Here is a 21,085-nt window from a genome sequence, read left to right as displayed (position 1 = left end):
TATTTTAAATAAGTAGTCAGCAAAATGTACTAAACGTGAAACTAGGCTCCTCTTTATGAAAAATGGCCCTATATAAAGTGTTATAATTATATAAATTATTAGAATATTGCTTGAATAGCAGAACTATTTCAGTAAGACAGTGATAACACATGTTAGCCAGTTTTCTTTCTGTTAATTATTCTCATCTTAAACAGGACACTGTATCCAAACACACAGGAAAACTCCTGATGAAGCGACTGAGATCCACGTGACACACTGTTATAAAGATGCCGTTTATTAAAGAGGAGAGCGAAGACGTGAAGATTGAAGAAACATTCAGTGTGAAACATGAAGAAACTGAGGAACAAACAGGTCAGTTTCATTCTCAATTGAGTTTGATCCTTATTTAAAAGTCCAGCTCTACAGACAGGGTTGCCAGATTGGGCGGTTTTGCAATCTATTTTGCAGGCAAAAATGGGTTTGGGCGGGTGGATAAAAGTTGGGCTGGTTTCGGATCAGTTCGGCGGGTTTTTGTTCCCGAAACGCCGGCACTTCAGATCCTTATTCCTGCGACCCAATGTTCAGCAGGCAGCAGTCTCACTCACTCACACACGCACACACCAAGCGGCAACCTCCCCGTCTCTCTCTTGAAATCAACACGGAAGTGAGTTAAACTGCAATTCGTTGACTGGCCACTTCTGTATCTCCCCCATGTTAAATGCCAAATTTTACAGCAGAAAAAAAAACGTGTTTACAGCCTGGTGTCTGTATGTGGATTTGGTCTATACAGCTAATTTTGCCCTTCATGACAACTGTGAGGGGGGTGATTTTTTTTTTATATAACTCATCCGTTTAGTTGATTCATATTTAAAGTTCTGCATAATTAAGGGTGCGGCCTCTTGAGTGACAGGTGGGTTGTCGCTGATGTCAATGCTAGCCGTTTCGTCTGTTGTTACTAGCCGTCACTTCACCTCAGTAAATGTTAGCTGCTGAACTTGCTTTCTCTGCCGTGTTTTGTGCTTTTTTTCGGGATTATTTCATACAATTTAATACACCCATTAAGTTACTTCGCCCACGGCTTAGGATTCCGTTGTTGTCGCCGTGTATCGTTCGAGAGAACACAGTGCTGTATTTCAGTTGTGTGTCTGTCTCTGTGAACATGCACTAATGGATGTCTGACAATTTCGTTGCTTTTTGGAGTTTTCAGATTTAAAAACGTCAATAAAGGCTCGTTCGTTCTGCTCTCACGGAACAGATAGATTATAATATGCTTATGCACCGTCAGATGAAATCCATATCGCAAAAAATATAGACTATCCAAGATGGCGCCAGTGTGTGTGGCAGGCCGTCTGTTGTCTCTAGCCTTAACTGTTTGTGTTATTTTTACTAAGTACTTTTAACAATGTGAACTCTCTACTGGTGTATGATCGCCAGATACTGCTGAACATTAGATCAAATATGGAAAATATGATAATTTATAACTCTGGTGGATCGAAAACCTTACTTCACCTGCATGAGGTACCTGCGTATCTCTGCCGAACGCCGTTTCCTGCTCGGAAGAAAAAGCGACATAAACGTCGGGGGAAACGTGGCGGCCTGCTGATAAAAATTAAATCCCGTCTGGCAGTTTCCTGCAATCTCCGTAGAACATTAGCGGAGTATCAGATAGACGACTGCAACTATATTTCCATGCGTTCCTTGGATCCTGTCTACACCTGGCTGGTACCGGTGGTCGACGCCGACAAGGAGTCCAGGGCTCCCCGTTCCGTGTCCCCCCGCTTTCGGATAGGTGGAGTCAACACATCGTGTCTCCGGGTGTTGGATCGTGAGCCCCGGATAGCAAATAACCCTTCTCCGGCCAGGATTGCCCTGGTAAACGCCAGGTCGCTGGTAAACAAAACTTTTATCTTAAATGATTTTTTTATATCTCAAATAACTTGGATCTACTGTGCGTGACTGAAACCTGGATGAACGAGGGTGAGTTAAGCCCTTTTTCGGAGATTTTACCCTCAAATTGTGACTTTTTTAACTCTCCACGACTTAAAGGAATTTAAAAATGGACTGGATAAACTCTCTACGAACTTGACGAGCAATGCCGCGCTGACGGACCATAAAAAAGGAGCGACTGACATGTAACGTTTTGCACATAAATCACTGTCACACACACTCTCTCAGAGTAATATTAAGAGTTCCTGCATTATACATTTTCAACTAGTAGAATAGTACAGAATCACGATACAGTCTCACATGTAGCCATGTCTTTTAACTATTATAATATTTCGAAGGGCAAAAACAGGAACTTTTAATTGGCTTTACTGTCATCAACTGTCACTTTAGCGCGAGGCCCTGTGCAGTCGCAGACCTGGTACTGTCAGTTGCATAACGTTATAGAATTACCTCCCCAGCCTAGCATAGAAATAAACATATATCTATGCCCAGCCTGAACTAAAAACTCGATCATGTCGAGCTAGGTGATTTCAGATCAGTTTCAGATACAGCCAGGCTCCAGCTCACGCCCCGCCCTCTGCCCATCCGGGAGTGACGCAAGGCCAAGATGGCGACGGCCGGTGTTACGGATCAACTGGGGATCATGTTAACTGGGGAAACGCGCGTGCACGCAGATAGTTTTACCTGGATTTCCAGCAGATGTTAGACGGCTACAGATTCGTCGCAGCCATTTTTCACGGATCCATGATTAAAAACGTATGTTTCACCAGTTGTAACTTGTACACACTGGTATGCATAATAAAGCGATTTGTTTTTGAAGTGTGTATTCCTGCGTATTTGGCGCAATTTCAAATAAGTTTAACATACTTAAGTGTCAAGCTCAGAAACCACGCCTATGTTAACATGGGGCATTTCGGTTTCATTGGATGAACAGACTTGTCAGTGCACTTCAGAAGACGTGTAAGAATCTTCTTCTCAACATCAGTGTATCATATTTTCTGTAGTGTGTTGTCATGAGTTCTAATCACAAATAACAACAGATGTAGATTAAATTATAGCTAGGCTACCTAAAAGAAACATAAATTGCAAAGTCATTTACATTTTTTTCAAGTTGCATTTATTGATCTGCATAGAGCCTAATTTTATAATGGATCTACTATTTTTTATATAAAAACACTTATCAGCTTATTTTACTCTGCTGATTATATTAAGATCTCTTTTCTGTACAACCAGCTCTGACGCCTCTGTATCCTTTTCCCTGGACATGAAGCAGCTATGCTTATACACGTAGGGTCATGAAGTTAATTATCTCAGGAACTTGTAACATTTTCAACAGATTTATAAAATAAAAAATAAAAAAATAAAAACGAATTTTGACTCTTCTTCTTTCAGAACAATTCTATATAGCAAATATATAGTAATATTGAATTGTACATAGTGTCGAGCTTTCCTGTAGCTCAAACAGTAGAGCGTTAGTACTTACAACACCAAGTTCATGAGTTCGATTCCCATGGAAACTAAGACCTGATAAATGTAAAGGTGTACTTTGAAACGAAATGTAAGTCGCTTTGGATAGAAGTGTCTGCCAAATGTGTAAATGTACATTATGCTCAGTAGGAGCATGAACTTGAATGTTGTGTATCTAATGTCTTGTATTGGACATGTAGAAAACACTTTGTCTTTAGTGATTAAAGTCCTGTGAAAAACACTGAAAGGCAACCACAAATTGTATTACTGAAATAAGCCAAATATATGATATAATGAATTATTACAAATATATACTGATATTCTCTATGGCTAATATTCTCATAGGCCCACTGTCACTAACCTCTTAATCATTTGTCACCTCACATGCATAGCATGACCCTCTCTAAAACAATAGGAAATGCTTTATTGTTTACTTTTTTGCTGACCTCTTTAACAAAAGAAATATGACACAATCTTTTTATGTAATATAAATTTAAATTATGCCAGTTCTCTTCATTTGACTGGTACCATGAATCTCATTAACATATTCTCTTTACTTTTTATCCATCACATCATGTGCTTTCATTATTGTTGTCTGCTAACCATTAGGAACAGATTAAAAGGTCTATAAATTAAGTGTCATTGTTGTTAGGCCATATACTGCCACAGCAAATGGATGCAATTAAAGTTAGACAAATCAAAAACTTTGCAGGATAACCAATATCCCGATCGCTGCTCAAGAAAGGAGCGTGATTATATAAAGAGGAGATGTGAAAATTTCACAATGAAGGGTGATGGTGTGTTAAATTGTTCTTAAAAAGATAATACAACTGTGACATTTATTTACTAATATAACATGATTACATTAGATGGAGAGCAGCATAGGTATGAAGGCAAAACTGGCCAATGGGTAAGAAAAATGTATACATATACATTGCAAAACAAGTAACTGTTCTTCATTAACATGTAACTTAAGTCTATAGTTTGTTCTCCCTTCTTTAGATTGAATGTTCAGGATGTTGAAGGTGGGACTGTGTGGTCAGATCTTCCACTGTTGGTAAATACAGCTGTCCTGCATGCATGCACATTTGCCTATTATTTTTTCCTCTTTTTTTTTCTTCCTTTTTTTATTGTTTCTTTCATACCTGTTAGCTAATGAATATGTTTGTTGAACATTCCCCTGAAAAAATGCTGTGGGTAATTCACTGGATCCATAAACTATGGCTTCTCAATTTTCAACACTCTTTAGGAACATTTATGGAGTGTAGCCTACTGTATGCTTTATGTTTTAACTCATTCCTCAGTAACATTAAAATAAATAATAAATAAATGCTTGACATCCCTTTTAGCAGTAGGCCTACTGCTGCTCAATTTAAATTAAGCCACATATTGGCATCATAACAATAATCTGCGAATACACATGCACTGCAAAGACACAATGTCAATAGCATAATTTATTTAATCTACTTACAGTTGTCATCAGATATTCAATTTCATTGAAACGAATGTAACAAAATAATGTGGGCGTGGTCTGTGTCGTGAAATTAAAACACATTAAAACTTCCCTTAAATGCGTCTGAAACATTCAGCGGAGCAGCGACAGAGTAAACAACAGTGTCCTAATATGATACAAACATTTACCAATAACGTTGAAAGCTTTTAAATCTGCTCAGTGAAAGATTCGCTGTGACGAATCTGTCACCGTTCAACATCTGCTGGAAATCCAGGTAAAACTATCTGCGTGCACGCGCGCGTCCCCAGTTAACATGATCCCCAGTTGATCCGTAACACCGGCTCCGCCCACTTTAGGCTTCAAAAATGCTCTTCAGAAACCTACGGGTGACGTCACGGACACTACGTCCATATTTTTTTACAGTCTATGGCACACACACACTACAACTCTATGGAGGTAGATTTGTGTCTTTATTATTCAATCAAAAAAAAGGTTGCTTCAATCAAAAAATATATTTTCAATCAAAAAAACCCGTTTCAATCAAAGAAAAAAAGTGTTTGAATGCAAAAATATATTTGAGACTCAAAAAAATGCATTTGAACACTATTTTTTTTTGCTTGAAAATGTTTTTTTTGATAGAAGTGAAGGTTTTTTTGTTTGAAGCAACTTTTTTGATTGAAGTATTGTTGTTTTGTGTTTGGGCCATATTATGGGTAGGACATTTGTGTCTTTATAATTCAATCAAAAAAGAAGTTGCTTCAAACAAACAAAACATATTTTCAATAAAAAAATCACTTCAATCAAAAAATAAACCTTTTCAATCATAGAAAAAATGTTTTTGAATGCAAAAAAATATTTGAGATTCAAAAAATTGCACTTGAACACTTTTTTTTTGATTGAAAATGTTTTCTTTGATTGAAGTAATCTTTTTTGTGTTTGGACCATGTTATGGGTAGGACATTTGTGTCTTAATTATTCAATCCCAAAAAAGTTGCTTCAATCAAAAAAAAAACATTTTCAATCAAAAAAAAATAATTTCAATCAAAGAAAAAACTGTTTAAATGCAAAAAAAAAAAAAATCATTTGAAGTGTTTTTTTTTTATTGAACTTTCTTTTTTTTTGAATGAAGTGAAAAAAGTTTTGAAGTCGTTTTTTTTTTAAATCATTTTGACACAAACGTACCGCAGTGGGGGCGGGTGCTTCCCCATTGGTCAGACATGCTTGAGTGACAAGTGTCTACACCAACGACGTCTTTCTGACAAGCAAGTCATGGTCGCCACTCGCCAGCGAGCCAGGAAGCAGTGGTGGAGTTGTTGGTAAGTAGATAAAACCGTATTAAAATGATTGGTGTCACGTTATTAGCCTACTCTGTTTGATATTTCGATTAAACATACAGCTTGCTAACTTAGCTCACGTTGACTAATTTGTGTGATGGTGTTAGATATCTGACGCCTCATATTGTCAGGCAGGCTAGCAGGGTGCGCTAACGGCTAATTGAATTGTTTATTTCACTTAAGTAACGTTACAGAGGCTTGCTATGTGCTAGTGCTATATTGTGTTATAATACGTAACGTCATTAGTGGTCAAACAACAGTCCACAGGCCAACTGTTGCCCACAGCGCTGCCTGTTTAGCAGCAACAGGTCATGCAGAGCCTGAGTCTATCTTCTCACACAGCCCACAGGATTACAGCTATTTGACCGTCCCGCTCTCTCTCTCGCTCACGGGTAGTGGTCTCCCCACCATCACAGTCAAATGCTCGCAGACACAGAGGCAGATGCTGTTATTTTGAGAGCGGGGCTTACATATGCCGTCCCGTACGGAAAATAATGTTGCATACCACCGGTAACATGAATATATATTCCGTTGCTCGGTGCGCAAACTAGCTGTGTCAGGCATTATTTATAAGTAGCCTAATGTCCTGCACAACTCCACATGGAAAACTGGCAGTTCAATGAAGTGATGCTTATTGTCTGACATAGTGTACAAGTAGTTACTAGCTTAAAGTATTGTGCCAATAATGATCCTTCTGGTAAATTTGGCATTCAGTTGAGACACAAAAGCTCTTAGTTTAATGAAAATCTTTGGAAAAGAAGACAAGATGGTTTGTTTAATTAGTATTCATTTATTTATATTTCTAATATCATATAGTATTGTCCTGTCAACCCATTACAAGTCTTGTCAAATAGCTGTAATCCTGTGGGCTGTGTGAGAAGATAGACTCAGGCTCTGCATGACCTGTTGCTGCTAAACAGGCAGCGCTGTGGGCAACAGTTGGCCTGTGGACTGTTGTTTGACCACTAATGACGTTACGTATTATAACACAATATAGCACAAGCACATAGCAAGCCTCTGTAACGTTACTTAAGTGAAATAAACAATTCAATTAGCCGTTAGCGCACCCTGCTAGCCTGCCTGACAATATGAGGCGTCAGATATCTAACACCATCACACAAATTAGTCAACGTGAGCTAAGTTAGCAAGCTGTATGTTTAATCGAAATATCAAACAGAGTAGGCTAATAACGTGACACCAATCATTTTAATACGGTTTTATCTACTTACCAACAACTCCACCACTGCTTCCTGGCTCGCTGGCGAGTGGCGACCATGACTTGCTTGTCAGAAAGACGTCGTTGGTGTAGACACTTGTCACTCAAACATGTCTGACCAATGGGGAAGCACCCGCCCCCACTGCGGTACGTTTGTGTCAAAATGATTTTAAAAAAAAACGACTTCAAAACTTTTTTCACTTCATTCAAAAAAAAAGAAAGTTCAATAAAAAAAAACACTTCAAATGATTTTTTTTTTTTTTGCATTTAAACAGTTTTTTCTTTGATTGAAATTATTTTTTTTTTTATTGAAAATGTTTTTTTTTGATTGAAGCAACTTTTTTGGGATTGAATAATTAAGACACAAATGTCCTACCCATAACATGGTCCAAACACAAAAAAGATTACTTCAATCAAAGAAAACATTTTCAATCAAAAAAAAAAGTGTTCAAGTGCAATTTTTTGAGTCTCAAATATTTTTTTGCATTCAAAAACATTTTTTCTATGATTGAAAAGGTTTATTTTTTGATTGAAGTGATTTTTTTATTGAAAATATGTTTTGTTTGTTTGAAGCAACTTCTTTTTTGATTGAATTATAAAGACACAAATGTCCTACCCATAATATGGCCCAAACACAAAACAACAATACTTCAATCAAAAAAGTTGCTTCAAACAAAAAAACCTTCACTTCTATCAAAAAAAACATTTTCAAGCAAAAAAAAATAGTGTTCAAATGCATTTTTTTGAGTCTCAAATATATTTTTGCATTCAAACACTTTTTTTCTTTGATTGAAACGGTTTTTTTTGATTGAAAATATATTTTTTGATTGAAGCAACCTTTTTTTTGATTGAATAATAAAGACACAAATCTACCTCCATACAACTCTGGCTGACGTGCCCCCTAAACTCACAACACTCCCTCCCACTACCTTAAAGTGACGCACGCACGTAAACACAGATTTGAATGTTGCGATATGATTTTGTCAAAGGTTCAATAGACAGACGAAATGGAAGAACGCGTGGGTGTTTGAATCGAGATCACAGACTTTTAAAGAATGGTGCAGCTCTGTAACGACACATTTCATCCTCTGTTGAAACGAAAGTGGCTAACTTCGGTCAACCTCATCTATAGACAAATCCGGCGAAACACGGAAGTAAAGCAGCGCCGCCATTACTGCGTGCCTTGCTGCTAAGGAAGTAGCGTTGGTCCCGTAGGCGGCTGTAGCAGATGTAGCTGTACGAAATGTTATTTTTATCTATTTATCTTTAATTTTGTACAGTCGCCCTGCTGTATGGCTACAACACTTCCCTCGGCCGGCCATGCAGTCATACACTACTTCGAGAACTTTGCAGTTTTCTTTCTATATTGTTACTGACACATTATGGTACGAGTTCACTGCCCGTGAAAACCGCACGACACCTTTTAAAGTGAGCTCATCTGCGAAGGTATGCAAGTATCTGGCCAATCCATCCGGAGCTCATGTAATTCTGACCTTCAATCAATGCCCTGTACTTTAGGTTCTGAAGCTCGCATGCCAGGTGATTAATAAAATAATGTTGAATACCTGTAAGCTGCCAACTCTCACGCTTTCACCGTGAGACACACGCAATTGACACTTTTCACACGCTCTCACGCCACACATCCATTTTCTCACGCACATAAAAATCGAGAAGCAAAGAGGACACGGAGACCGACAGACTAAACAGAGCAGGTTAGTTATGATATAAAAAAAAAGCTCAGCTCTCAGATTCTGTCAATTTTATTATGAAATTCAAACAATAAATATTTTGGCGTTTGTAAATGTGACGTGACAGATCCCTATGGCACATGAACCGATCATAACTTAATAGTAAATAAACACGAATGAACAATGTTAAAAGAAACAGTAGCATAACCTACCGAAATGTATATTCATCATATACACATAATATCATCAATCAGTGTTTTTTTTAACCGCGGAAAGGGTTCAACAAAACAGCTGGAGAACAATTATGTCACACAACATTTACCTCAGGAAAGAAAAAGAGAGTATTTTGCTAAATATGTGTACTATATTACATATTTATTATATGTTTTCTTATATCATTAAATAAATTTGTTATTATAATAAAAAATTAATAATTTTTTAATAATTTGAGTTATTTTTAACCTTAAATAATACTGCCAGCTGAAGGCTCTCTGTATGTTTAACTTACAGCATTAGGTGAGAATTTTTTTTCTTGAGAAAAAATAACGCCTATCTTGTGTACCTAATATTTACCCAAATTAGTCAATATTAAAACAAATCACAAGAATTGAACTGAATTGAAATCCTGAAATTGTTTCAAGCAATAATTAAAAAAAAACGTAGGCCTACCAGAAATTGTACCATATAATATAAACATTGCAACATGTTGTCATTAAACCTAATAAAATTCAGTTTAGTAACTAAAATGTTTTGACAATCACAATATTTAAGCCCCAGGATCCGCTTTCATTGAAATGTCATTAGAGGACACCGGCAAGTGTCACACCCTCACATAGTTCGCAGGCACGCAGTAATGGCGGCAGGTAAGATGGCGGCACCCATAGAGTTCGCAGCGGATTTGTGTATAAGCAAGGGCAAAAAAAAAAAAGCCATTTAATTTGAATTAATATCTGTAATAAAAAAAATCGATTTTAAAATCACAAAAAAAAATCTATTTTTTTCTCCAAGCCCTAATATGCATGTTTTATGTTGCCATTTGAAATAACTGAAATGTTAAAGTGGGTTATTTTTTATGTCCATATAGCCACTGTTTTTATGTTACTGAATGCTTTTTTTCCAAGTGACTTTTATTGACAATAAAGAGACTCATCGATAAGTTGATCGCATTATTTTCCGTTACATAAGCTTATAGTTTAGTAGGCAAGGCAAGGCAAGTTTATTTATATAGCACATTTCATACACAATGGCAATTCAAAGTGCTTTACATAGAAGAAATTAAAATAATAAAAAGAAATAAGAATAATTAAAACAGTTTAGAAAAATAAAAAATAAAATACAGTACGGTACAGTACAAACAGTCGGACGAACAGCGGCACAGTGCTCATTCAGTAAATGCATAGCTAAACAGAAGTGTTTTGAGTCTGGATTTGAAAGTAGAATATCGATTGAGGTCAGTAGCCGTTCACGTTCATTTTACGTTCATTTGATTGAATATTGTTTCTAAAATTGGATAGGCTAAGTCGAAAAATGGGTCATTTTAAAGCTTGTTAATGATTTTAATGTGTTTAAACGAGAAACAAGCCACACAAATAATTGGGCGTTTTTTTGGGCGGTTTTTGACGAGGTTTTGGGCTGGAAAACCTTGCTGGCACCTGGCAACCCTGTCTACAGAAATAAATTATATTTTTGAAGAATCACTAAGAGCAGATTTTGCATTCTGTTCCATAACATGTCGAATAAAATCTTATGTATCATAGAAATAGTCTTTCTGTGGTGCATGTCAATACATCAAACTCACGAGTTTGATGTATTGACATGCAAATTAAAGGGATGGTTCAACCAGAAATGAAAATATTGTAATTAATTATTCACCCTCATTTCGTTCCAAACCTGTAAGACTTTCATTCATCTTCATTAAATTAAGATAGTTGATTGTTAGGTTTGTTGTGGTAGATTCATCTCGTCTCTGAGAGAATGTGCTGCTAATGCAGCGACAGATGCCAAAAGTTTGGTTTTGTTTTAACTTTCACTTTCAGGGAATAGCCTAAGTGAGTGCGTTTACATGCATGTTCTTAACCCTGTTATGCTTAATAAGCCAACAATGCATGTGGTCGTGTAAATGCATTAACCCATTTTACTTTATTGGAGTAAACATGGGCGTAGATTACGCGCGGGACGTGTCCCCCCCACTTTTTATAAAATGTAAATTCGTCCGCCTCACTTTTTCATAGGGCAAGTGTGTTCACGACAAGTTGAGGTTTTCGCAGGCCAATGTATATACATCCAGATTTAAAATTCAGAGAGTCAAGATAGTCTGTCTACACACGTGACTTAACGTTTCCATGGTAATCGACTCGTGCATCACGACATGGCCATGCTCACACCCGCGCTGTATCCATCATTTTCAGAGGTCGCAATGAGTTCAAAATGGCAAAAAACTCTACTCCTTTTTCACGAAAAAAGCCAAGCACTGTAAGTTGTCATGTGGTATCAGAATTGTGTTGCACAATGATGAATAACTCTGCCTGTTTCTATATTTGTTGAATAATTAACAAGTTTAGTTGGAAACGCCTCGGTTACGACTGTAACCTCGGTTCCCTGAAGAGGGAACGAGCGTTGCGTCGAGATTGACGCTATGGGAACGCATTGCGTGATTGCATCATGAAGCACTTGTAAAATCAGTCCAATGGTATATAGGCGTCATGGCAGGAAGCTATAAAGCGCACCCAGACCGAACATTGTCAACTTCTGATAGGTCGAAGCAAGTCGATCACAGGCGCGCCGGAAGTATGGCAAGGTGACGCAACGCTCGTTCCCTCTTCAGGGAACCGAGGTTACAGTCGTAACCGAGGCGTTCCCTTTCAAGGGAACTCGCGTTGCGTCGAGATTGACGCTATGGGAACGTCTATACCAACGCCACCATAGTGACCAGTGCCTGTCTTGTGTGAAATCAGGCAAGCACAACAAAGACAGAATAACTTGGGACCCAGGAGTGAAGCCCAAAATTAGGTTTTAAACCCGATGAGTGTGTGCGGAATGGAACCGGCCGCTGCATCACACACCTCTTGTAGGGATACCCCTAATACAAGGCTACAAAACCGCCATACTGCTCCTGCTCCAACGCACCACGGAGGAAACCGGTTTGTTTCCTGTGCAGGGAGCTCTAGAGAGATTGTGGCCTCAACAACCTCAGTTGAGAGACTCGAGTCTATGAGTTGGGCCCCCTCAGGGGCCAAACCCACACTCACATAACTCTGTTCTCCAGAACTCCCAGAAGTAGAACAATCAGGGAACCATATGAGCTCCACCGCCTCGGGGTGGAGTCTCCCTCCTCTGGGCCTCAGCCCCTGCCTCGACAGGATGTCTGCTCCCTGAATCTGGTGCCCAGGGATGTAGAGCCTGAGGCATCATCACCAGGTGATTAAGTGCCAGGTGAGATGGTGACCCATCCACGGGCACCGAGCGACCATCCATGATCGCACCCCAGCCCATGAGGGAAGCATCCGTCGTAAGTGTTAAGCGACGACAATGAGCTCCCAGCACAGGATCCTGGGGACAAGAACCAAGGCTTCTTCCACATAACTAGGGCACGTAAGCATCGCCGCGTGACCCTGATCATGCGAAAGGGGTTGCCCCTCGGGGAAACTCTTTGGTCCTGAGCCACCACTGCAGGGGTCTCATGTACAACAGGCCAAAAGGTATCACGTTGGACACTGCTGCCATCAGACCCCACAGTCTTGGAAACTGTTTCACAGTGAGTGACTGGCCTATCTTTATTCTTTTCACAGCTGACAGGATGTACTCTATGCGTGCAGGTGAGAGGTATGCCTGCATCAACATTAAGTCCCAACCACGCCTAGAAAAAGTGGTCCTCTGTAGTGGAGAAAGCACACTATTTTTGGCGTTTAGCCGTAACCGCAACTCCTTCCTGTGGGCGAGATCGACATCTCGATGCCGAACTGCCAACTGATGACACTGATCGTGAAAGTTTGGGGTGATAGTGCTAGGCCGAATGAAGAACTCGATATTGGTATGCTTTGCCCCCAAAAGCAAACCTCAGGAACTTTCTGTGATAGGGAAGGATGGAAATGTGGAAGTATGCGTCCTTGAGATCTATCGTGACAAACCAGTCCTCGGATCTGATCTGTGGCAGGCATCAGGACCTTTTCCCCACAGCCTTCTTGGAAATAAAGACGGTCCTCAGATCTGTCTTACTCCTTAAAGGCTGGAGTTGAGAGTTGAGCTCGGGAGCAGATTCTCTGCTACTGTTGAGATATGTTTGGCAGAAGTTCCCACGCTGCCAAAAAATCTACTAAGAGAACCAGCCTCTCAAGACTGGTGTAGGTGTTACTCGAGCGACCAATTCGGTGCCCTGTACGGTGAACCGGCAGGGAACGATCGAACTGAATGCTCTGGAACCCTCCTTGGAGGGGGCACCGTATAATGAGGTGTGAACCGCTTACCTTCAGAGGAGATTGCCCTCATTGGCCTGACCCCTCGGGCGTCAGGACCTTTTCTACACAGCCTTCTTGGAAATAATAACGGTCCTCAGATCCGCCTTACCCCTTGTAGGCTGCGGTTGAGAGTGCCAACCCAACCCCAGTCTTTTAGTTGGGGATCAGGAGCAAACACTCGGTTTCTGTTGAGATATGTTTGGCAGAAGTTCCCACGCTGCCAAAAAATCTAATAAGAGAACCAAGCTCTCCAGATTGTTCTAGGTGTTACTAAAGCGACCAATTCGGTGCCCTGTATGGCAAACCAGCAGGGAACGACCGAACTAACTGCTCTGAGACCCTCAACATAGGGGGCGAACATCCCAGTGCCGCTACGTTTCCGGGCAGACACGGAGATGTGGGCTCGTCAGAGACCGTTGCGCCCCGACGCACACGAGGTGGCGGGGTAGCGTAACGGCCCCCCGAAGACATCAAAGGGAAATGGGATCCGTATAGTGAGGTGTTAACCACTTCCCCCCTGAAATTAAGAGAACCAGCCTCTCAAGACTGGTCTCTGGTATTACTCAATCGACCAATTCGTTGCCCTGAAACGGCGCACCGGCAGGGAACAGCCGAAATGATTGCTCTGAGACCCTCCTCGGAGGGGGCAAGAATCCCAGCGCCGCTACGTTTCCAGGCGGACAGTGAGATAAAGGCTCTGGAGACTGTTGCGCCCCTAAGCACACGAGATGATGGGGTTGGCAGAACGGCCCCAGCATATTAATACCGAAATCGAACTCCTCAGAGATCAGATAAGTACATATTTAATTTTCTCCAAAATTAAATACAGCCAAATATCAACCAGACAAGTAGAAACGGTCTGGATGAAATGCTGAATACTACATTAATATAGACATCTAACTCCTCAGAGATCAGATAAGTACATATTTAATTTTCTCAAAAATTAAATGCAGACTCATAATCTACGCGCTGCCTCGGCAAACGCGCGATCTGAACCATTAGATTCTTATTGCAGCCCCGTAATCTACACGCTGCCTCAGCACACGCGAGATCTGAGATCGAGTCACAGAATCTTTATTGCAGACCCGTAGCCTGATCTACACGCTGCAGGGCTCTATACTTACTTTTTGAACAAGGAGCACTGGTGCGCCTAAATAAAAAATTTTAGGAGCACAGACAAATATTTGGGGGCACAGTCATTTTTGTTGCATAAGTTTATCATTATAGTTTTATTATTAGAATTATTCAACAATTAGATTTGCAATGCTCATTGTAAAGTTAAGAACATCAGACCAAAACTTTCAAACAAAAGATTTTCATTTAATTCTATTTTATCGTCATGTAGATTTCATTTATCATTGTATGTAGGCCCTATGTATGTTTCACATTTTATCTGAAATGAAGATCATGTCTGAGTCACTTGGCCAAGCTTTGTAGCGCTGGTCGCCTTGACCTCTTTCCAGCAGACAGCCAATTTTCATCACATTTTGTAGGATCAAACAGTTCCAGGGAGGGCCCCTCTGTGCTGATCTGAATTAGTAGGGCCCTATAAAATCCGTTTTATTTTTTCCCAAATTCCGTTTTTTCCGTTTAAATTTTTGCAAATTCCGTTTTTTCCGTTTTAATTTTTGGGAATTCAGTTTTTTTTTACCCTTTACTGTAATTTTGGTCGTAAAAAGAGTGTTTTTAATGTTAATGATTAAAATGTACACAAATAAAATAGGAATGACCCTAAATTTATTGAGGTAACAAACAAAATTCTCATTTTAAGAGATATTAAATGTGGTTTGGTTTGTTAACATTAGTGAATGTATTAGGCTAACTAACATGAACCACGAGCAATACATTTGTTACTGTATTTATTCATCTTTGTTAATCTTAGTTAACCCTAACCCTGTATTTTTAATGTTACTTCACACAGTGCATTAAGCTAACTAATGTTAACAAATACAACTTTTCATTTAAATAATGTAGGCTACTAAATGGTGAAATTAACATTAAAAAAGATTAATAAATGCTGTAGAAGTGCAGTTTATTAATAGTTAATGTTAACTGATCTAGTTAACTAGAGTTTAATAAATGGAACCTTATTGTAAAGTGTTACCGATTTTGTTATACACCGAACCGATTCAGTGTTGGACAGATCAGTTGTTTTAACCATTCATTAAAGTGAATCAGTTCAAAGGAGTCATTAGTTCGCGAATCGGACGTATCATTAGCAGACTTGTACGCGTTGTGTGATTATCCCGGCAGTTTTAGGACATCGCACAAGATTTGTCAACACAGAAAACATTTCATCATTGGATAGGTTTTATTTAGTTTATTGATAGTGTTTTTTATGTCAGCTGAATGGGCGTTCGGAATGCTTTTCAGAGAAGGAAAGGTAAAAAAGGTTTTTTTTTTTTTTTTTTCACAATTCACACCCAGCGGTAGCCTAATTCAGGAAAAAAAATATCCGAATGCTCCACGTGAAACCTCGTTCTTCCGATCTTTTACCATTGTGTCAATTCTCAATTGATTTAGATTAATAAGCGCGAGGGAGTGAGAGAGAGCAAGACAGTTTGAAGACGCGCGCGCGACCGGGTCTCTCTCTCTGCTCGTTCTTTCAGTAATATGCGATTTTCCTCAGACATATGGTTTTCTCCCACACAAAAACAGAATTTTATTCCAAATATGTAAAATCCCGCGTTGACACTAGATTCCGCGTTAATTTGCCAATTCCGCGATTCCGGAAATTATAGGGCCCTAAAATAGTTTGTGTGTGGGCACTGTAGTTTTTTTTTATGAGGCTACAGACTAGCTAGTACTGAAGATTTAGGCCTAAATGACTGATCTCCCGGTAATATAGTGTCCTACTCTGCCCCTCTTCATGATGATGTATTTGCAGCTGTTTCTATAGAAAAATGCTGTCACTCGCACGAGTGCGCCCAAATATTTTTTCACGTTCGCACGCCGAAATATTTACTCGCATGTGCGAGTGAAATGGGCGCACTGTAGAGCCCTGCGCTGCCTCGGCAAACGCGAGATCCAAGCCAAAGAATCTTTCTTGACTTTCTTCCCTCGAGAAGAAAGCCAACAGGAGCAGAGCTAAAACTCTCGAAGTGCATATGTTACACGTCAGGAATTATGAATGAACACTGTCAGCCACCTTTTACTAGAGCTGACCGTGCATGCTCTACTCCCAAACAAACAACACATAAATCGCGTGTATCCCCACTCGTAATGAAGCGAGAGCGGGGAGGAACACACGATCCAAAATGCTGTTTGCTCGCCATTATATTCCTGTCTAGATATATAATATGCTTGTTAGGACAAACAACAATAAATAGACAGAGACAGATTTCACAGAGAGCGCTTGCTGAAGACACAGAAGCTGACAATGTTCGGTCTGGGTGCGCTTTATAGCTTCCTGCCATGATGTCACCCGCCTATATGCCATTGGACTGATTTTACAAGTGCTTCATGATGCAATCACGCAATGCGTTCCCATAGCGTCAATCTCGACGCAACGTGAGTTCCCTTGAAAGGGAACTGAAAATATTCACTACAGTCCGCACAAACGTGCACTTATTTTCAGTCTTTTTTATTAGTAATGTCTTTTATTTATTACACAGATACACTATAAAAAGCCCTTCAAATTAGAATAAAGATGGTGATTGTTAATTTTGCTGAATTTTATATCTATCTGCTTGAATCAGGCAGCGTTGTAACAAGATGTGTACATGATGTTTTTACCATATATAATTCGGTAAAACTTTACAATTAGATAAAAAAAAGTTTGACATGATTTGTTTTGCGATCTGCTGCGTATCCTGCTGATGATGTGACTTCACGGGGTTTCTTGACTCCACCCCCACGTTAAAACAGCGCCATGAAGAGAAACGCAGAGAAAAGAGAAGCGCAAAGGGAAAACGGTATTGCGAGCACACGCTTGACTGAAACGTAGATTAAAAGCAGGTATAGAGAATCTGCTCCTAATAAATACACTTCCAACCACTAGAGGGCAGACAGACATTAGGAAAGGAAATAGTAACCAGTCAAACTACATGCACATGTAACAGCGAGCTATTTGTGGTAGTTACGGAAAAAAGGAAATATATCCCAAACTTAGACTCTTGATGCAAGATATTATCCTCATCTCTATTATTCACATTCAACACTCCATCAGGTGACAGAATGGAGAAAAATCTTGGGAGAAGTATGGCTGATGGCGGTTGTGTCGATGAGGCCTTCACGGGGGGAGTCTAGTTGACACAATCTCTGCTGATACTTCAGGGATGCGTTGTGGTCGTGTCTAGGCGCAGGTCTTCCATCTAGTCTGGATACGGCCCGGATCCGGCTGACCACATCATGTGTTGTGGTCGTGTCTAGGCGCAGGTCCTCCATCTGATCTGGATACGACCCGGAACCGGCTGACCACATCATGTGTTGTGTTGTGGTCGTGTCTAGGCGCAGGTCTTCCATCTAGTCTGGATACGGCCCGGATGAGGTTACGATAATAACCGAGTAGTTCCCTTTAGAACAGTCACTTCGTATTGCATAGCTATACGCAGTGGGGACGCCATGCAAAACGCCACACCATAAGTTACTGGTTGCCACTGTAACTCAGGACCCAGTATACCAAATGTGTATATATATATATATATATATATATATATATATATACACACACATATACTTAAACAGACCGGACATCGTCGGGTCTAGAATAATATATATGTGTCAGTAACAAAACCAACATAATATACTAATAAACCCAGACACCGTTGGGACTTCATCACGTATTTCATCACGGCCAGATGAAAACGCTAAATTATCCAAATTGACAGAGTGTGTTAAAGATATAAAAGATTGGATGACGCGCAATTTTCTTTTATTAAATCCAGAAAAAACAGAGGTACTAATCATCGGTTCAAAAAACCACCCACAAAACCTCTCGCAATACAACTTTAACATCGTAGGATGTCCTGTTACTTTATCTTCTACAGTAAAAGACCTGGGTGTTATACTCGATTGCAACCTGTCTTTCGAAAATCATATTTCATATGTTACAAAAACCGCCTTTTTCCACCTTAGAAACATTGCTAAGCTACGTAATATGCTATCAGTTTCTGATGCAGAAAAGTTAGTTCATGCATTCATGACCTCGAGACTAGATTACTGTAATGCTTTATTAGCTGGTTGTCCTGCATCCTTAATAAACAAGCTACAGTTAGTCCAAAATGCCGCCGCTAGAGTTCTTACTAGATCAAGAAAATATGATCATATAACACCGATTTTATCATCACTGCATTGGTTACCTATAAAGTTCCGTATTAATTACAAGGTATTGCTACTGACTTATAAAGCCCTAAACGGCTTAGCTCCAGTCTATTTAACCGATCTTCTATCGCCCTATAATCCATCGCGCTCTTTAAGATCACTAAATTCAAGGCTTTTGGTCATACCTAGGATATCTAGGTCCACCAAAGGAGGGAGAGCATTTTCACATTTAGCTCCAAAACTCTGGAATAGCCTTCCTGATAGTGTTCGTTGCTCAGACTCGCTCTCCCAGTTTAAAACTAGATTAAAGTCGCATCTCTTCAGCCAGGCATTCATATAATTTTTTTAATCTTACAGTTCAAATTACAGTCCGGCCTCTAGTTAATAAACGCCAGAGGAGAACTGGCCCCTGACTGAGCCTGGGTTCTCCCAAGGTTTTTTTTTCTCCATTGGGTCACCTGATGGAGTTTTAGGACACCATTAGGTCACTTGATGGAGTTTTTCGGTTCCTTGCCACTGTTGCCTTTGGCTTGCTCAGTTGGGGATATTATGGGGATATTTAATTTGATTTTATCAATCAATAAATTCCACTAGAAACAAACCTTGTTGTATTATTTTAATTTAATACTGTGAAGCTGCTTTGATACAATCTGTTTTGTGAAAAGCGCTATACAAATATACTTGACTTGACTTGACTATTAGTATGGGAAAAAATAACCAGCCAAAGCGGGTTTTATATGTGATTGTGCACAGTAGTTTTTTAGACCAGACCAGACACCGTTGGGCCTTAATCATACCGAAAGCACCTTCGCCTGTAGAGAAGGCACCTCCATATTATAAAACTTCATAAATGTGGCAGGCGAGGACCAGCCGGCCGCATCACAAATATCTTGAATGGGAAAGCCAGATGACCAAGCCCATGACGAAGCCATGTCTCTAGTCGAATGGGTATGGGGTAAACCTGACCCACTGAGGTATAAGCCATAGAAATGGCATCCACCATCTAGACAGTCTTTGCTTAGTGACTGGATCACCCTTGGATCAGCCACCAAAGCAGATAGGTTCTCAGCGCTCTGACAGGGCAGAGAAGATTAACCTCCCCATCCTCGGCAGAAGGGGGAAGGGCTAATAATGTAATAACCTGTGCTCTGAACGGCGTTGCGAGCACTTTGGGTACATAACCATGCCTGGGTTTGAGGATGACCCTGGAGTCATCTGGTCCAAACTCCAAACATGAAGGGCTCACTGAGAGAGCCTGCAGATCTCCTGCCCGCTTGATACCTGTAGATGCCAGTGCCAACAGGAGAGCAGTCTTTAGCGAGAGAGGTTTAAGATCAACCAACTGGAGCGGTTCAAAGGCCGGACCCTTCAGAGCCCCCAGGACCACCAGGTTATTTCTTCCTATTGATTGGCCAGCCACCAGAGCATGATGCGCTGCAATAGCTGCCACATATATCCACAAACGAGTTACCAGGAGTGCTGCTTTTGAATTTGCCCTGAAGAAGGCCACAGAGGCCGAAACATGTTGGCATGTTTTTTAATGGATAGCCAAGTTTAAATAAAGGCTTTTTAAACCTATATTCGTTTTGAGTGCCTCAGAACTATTGTTTATTTGGGAAGCTGCCACATATACTTTGACCGTGGACTGGGAACGGCCCGCGTCCAACAGCTCCTGCAGGAAGGAGAGCACCACAGATACCTCACATGACTCTGGGTCAAAATGATTTTTCGATCACCAGCTGGAAAAACCCGACCACTTCAAAGCATAAAGGCGCCGAGTAGATGGGGCCCTGGCAGAGATAGTGCTTAAGACCTTCTTAGGAAGGTCCCTGGGTACCCGTTTAGGGGCCATACATGGAGGGCCCATAAGCCGGATCGAGGATGCCATATTGTCCCATTGGCCTGAGAGAGGACTTTCTTTATTGGAACCGGCCAAGGGACTGTGTCTGATAGCTAAACCTGCTACGGAAATCACGGCCTGGATTTCCAGAGAGGGGCCACCAGAAGGACTGGGCATCCGCTCTCCCTGACCCGTTTGATGACTTGTGGAATCATCGGGACAGGGGGAAAACCGTAAAGGGGGCAGTTGTGCCAGGGATGGGCCAGTGCGTCCCTGGTCTTCGAGAAGAACACTGTGCAGTGGGTGTTTGTTCTCGAGGCAAAAAGGTTGATTTCAGCCTCTCCGAACACACTCCATATCAGACTGACCGTCTGTGAGTTCAGGAACCACTCGCCCAGGGGAATGTTGCCCCGTGAGAGGATATCTGCACCCAGATTCTGAATGA

At 40.4% G+C, this 21,085-nt stretch overlaps 1 protein-coding gene across 2 annotated transcripts in view; it reads left to right on the top strand.

Moving 5' to 3' along the window:
• The window catches only part of LOC311289465 (uncharacterized protein), a 33,117-nt gene that overhangs the window by 4,981 nt on the left and 7,051 nt on the right, over positions 1 to 21,085 (top strand). The window contains exon 2 of one of the 2 annotated variants that reach the window (XM_084407501.1): positions 195 to 351. In XM_084407501.1, coding sequence (XP_084263627.1) covers positions 267 to 351 — 85 coding nt within the window. In that variant the 5' untranslated portion in view covers positions 195 to 266. The remainder of the gene's footprint in view (positions 1 to 194; positions 352 to 21,085) is intronic. The other variant, XM_084407502.1, reaches the window with a different exon arrangement.

Source organism: Rutilus rutilus (assembly GCF_951802725.1).
Source record: "Rutilus rutilus genome assembly, chromosome: 4".
Taxonomy (NCBI): Eukaryota; Metazoa; Chordata; class Actinopteri; order Cypriniformes; family Leuciscidae; genus Rutilus; species Rutilus rutilus.
This window is presented reverse-complemented; position numbering and strand designations above follow the sequence as displayed.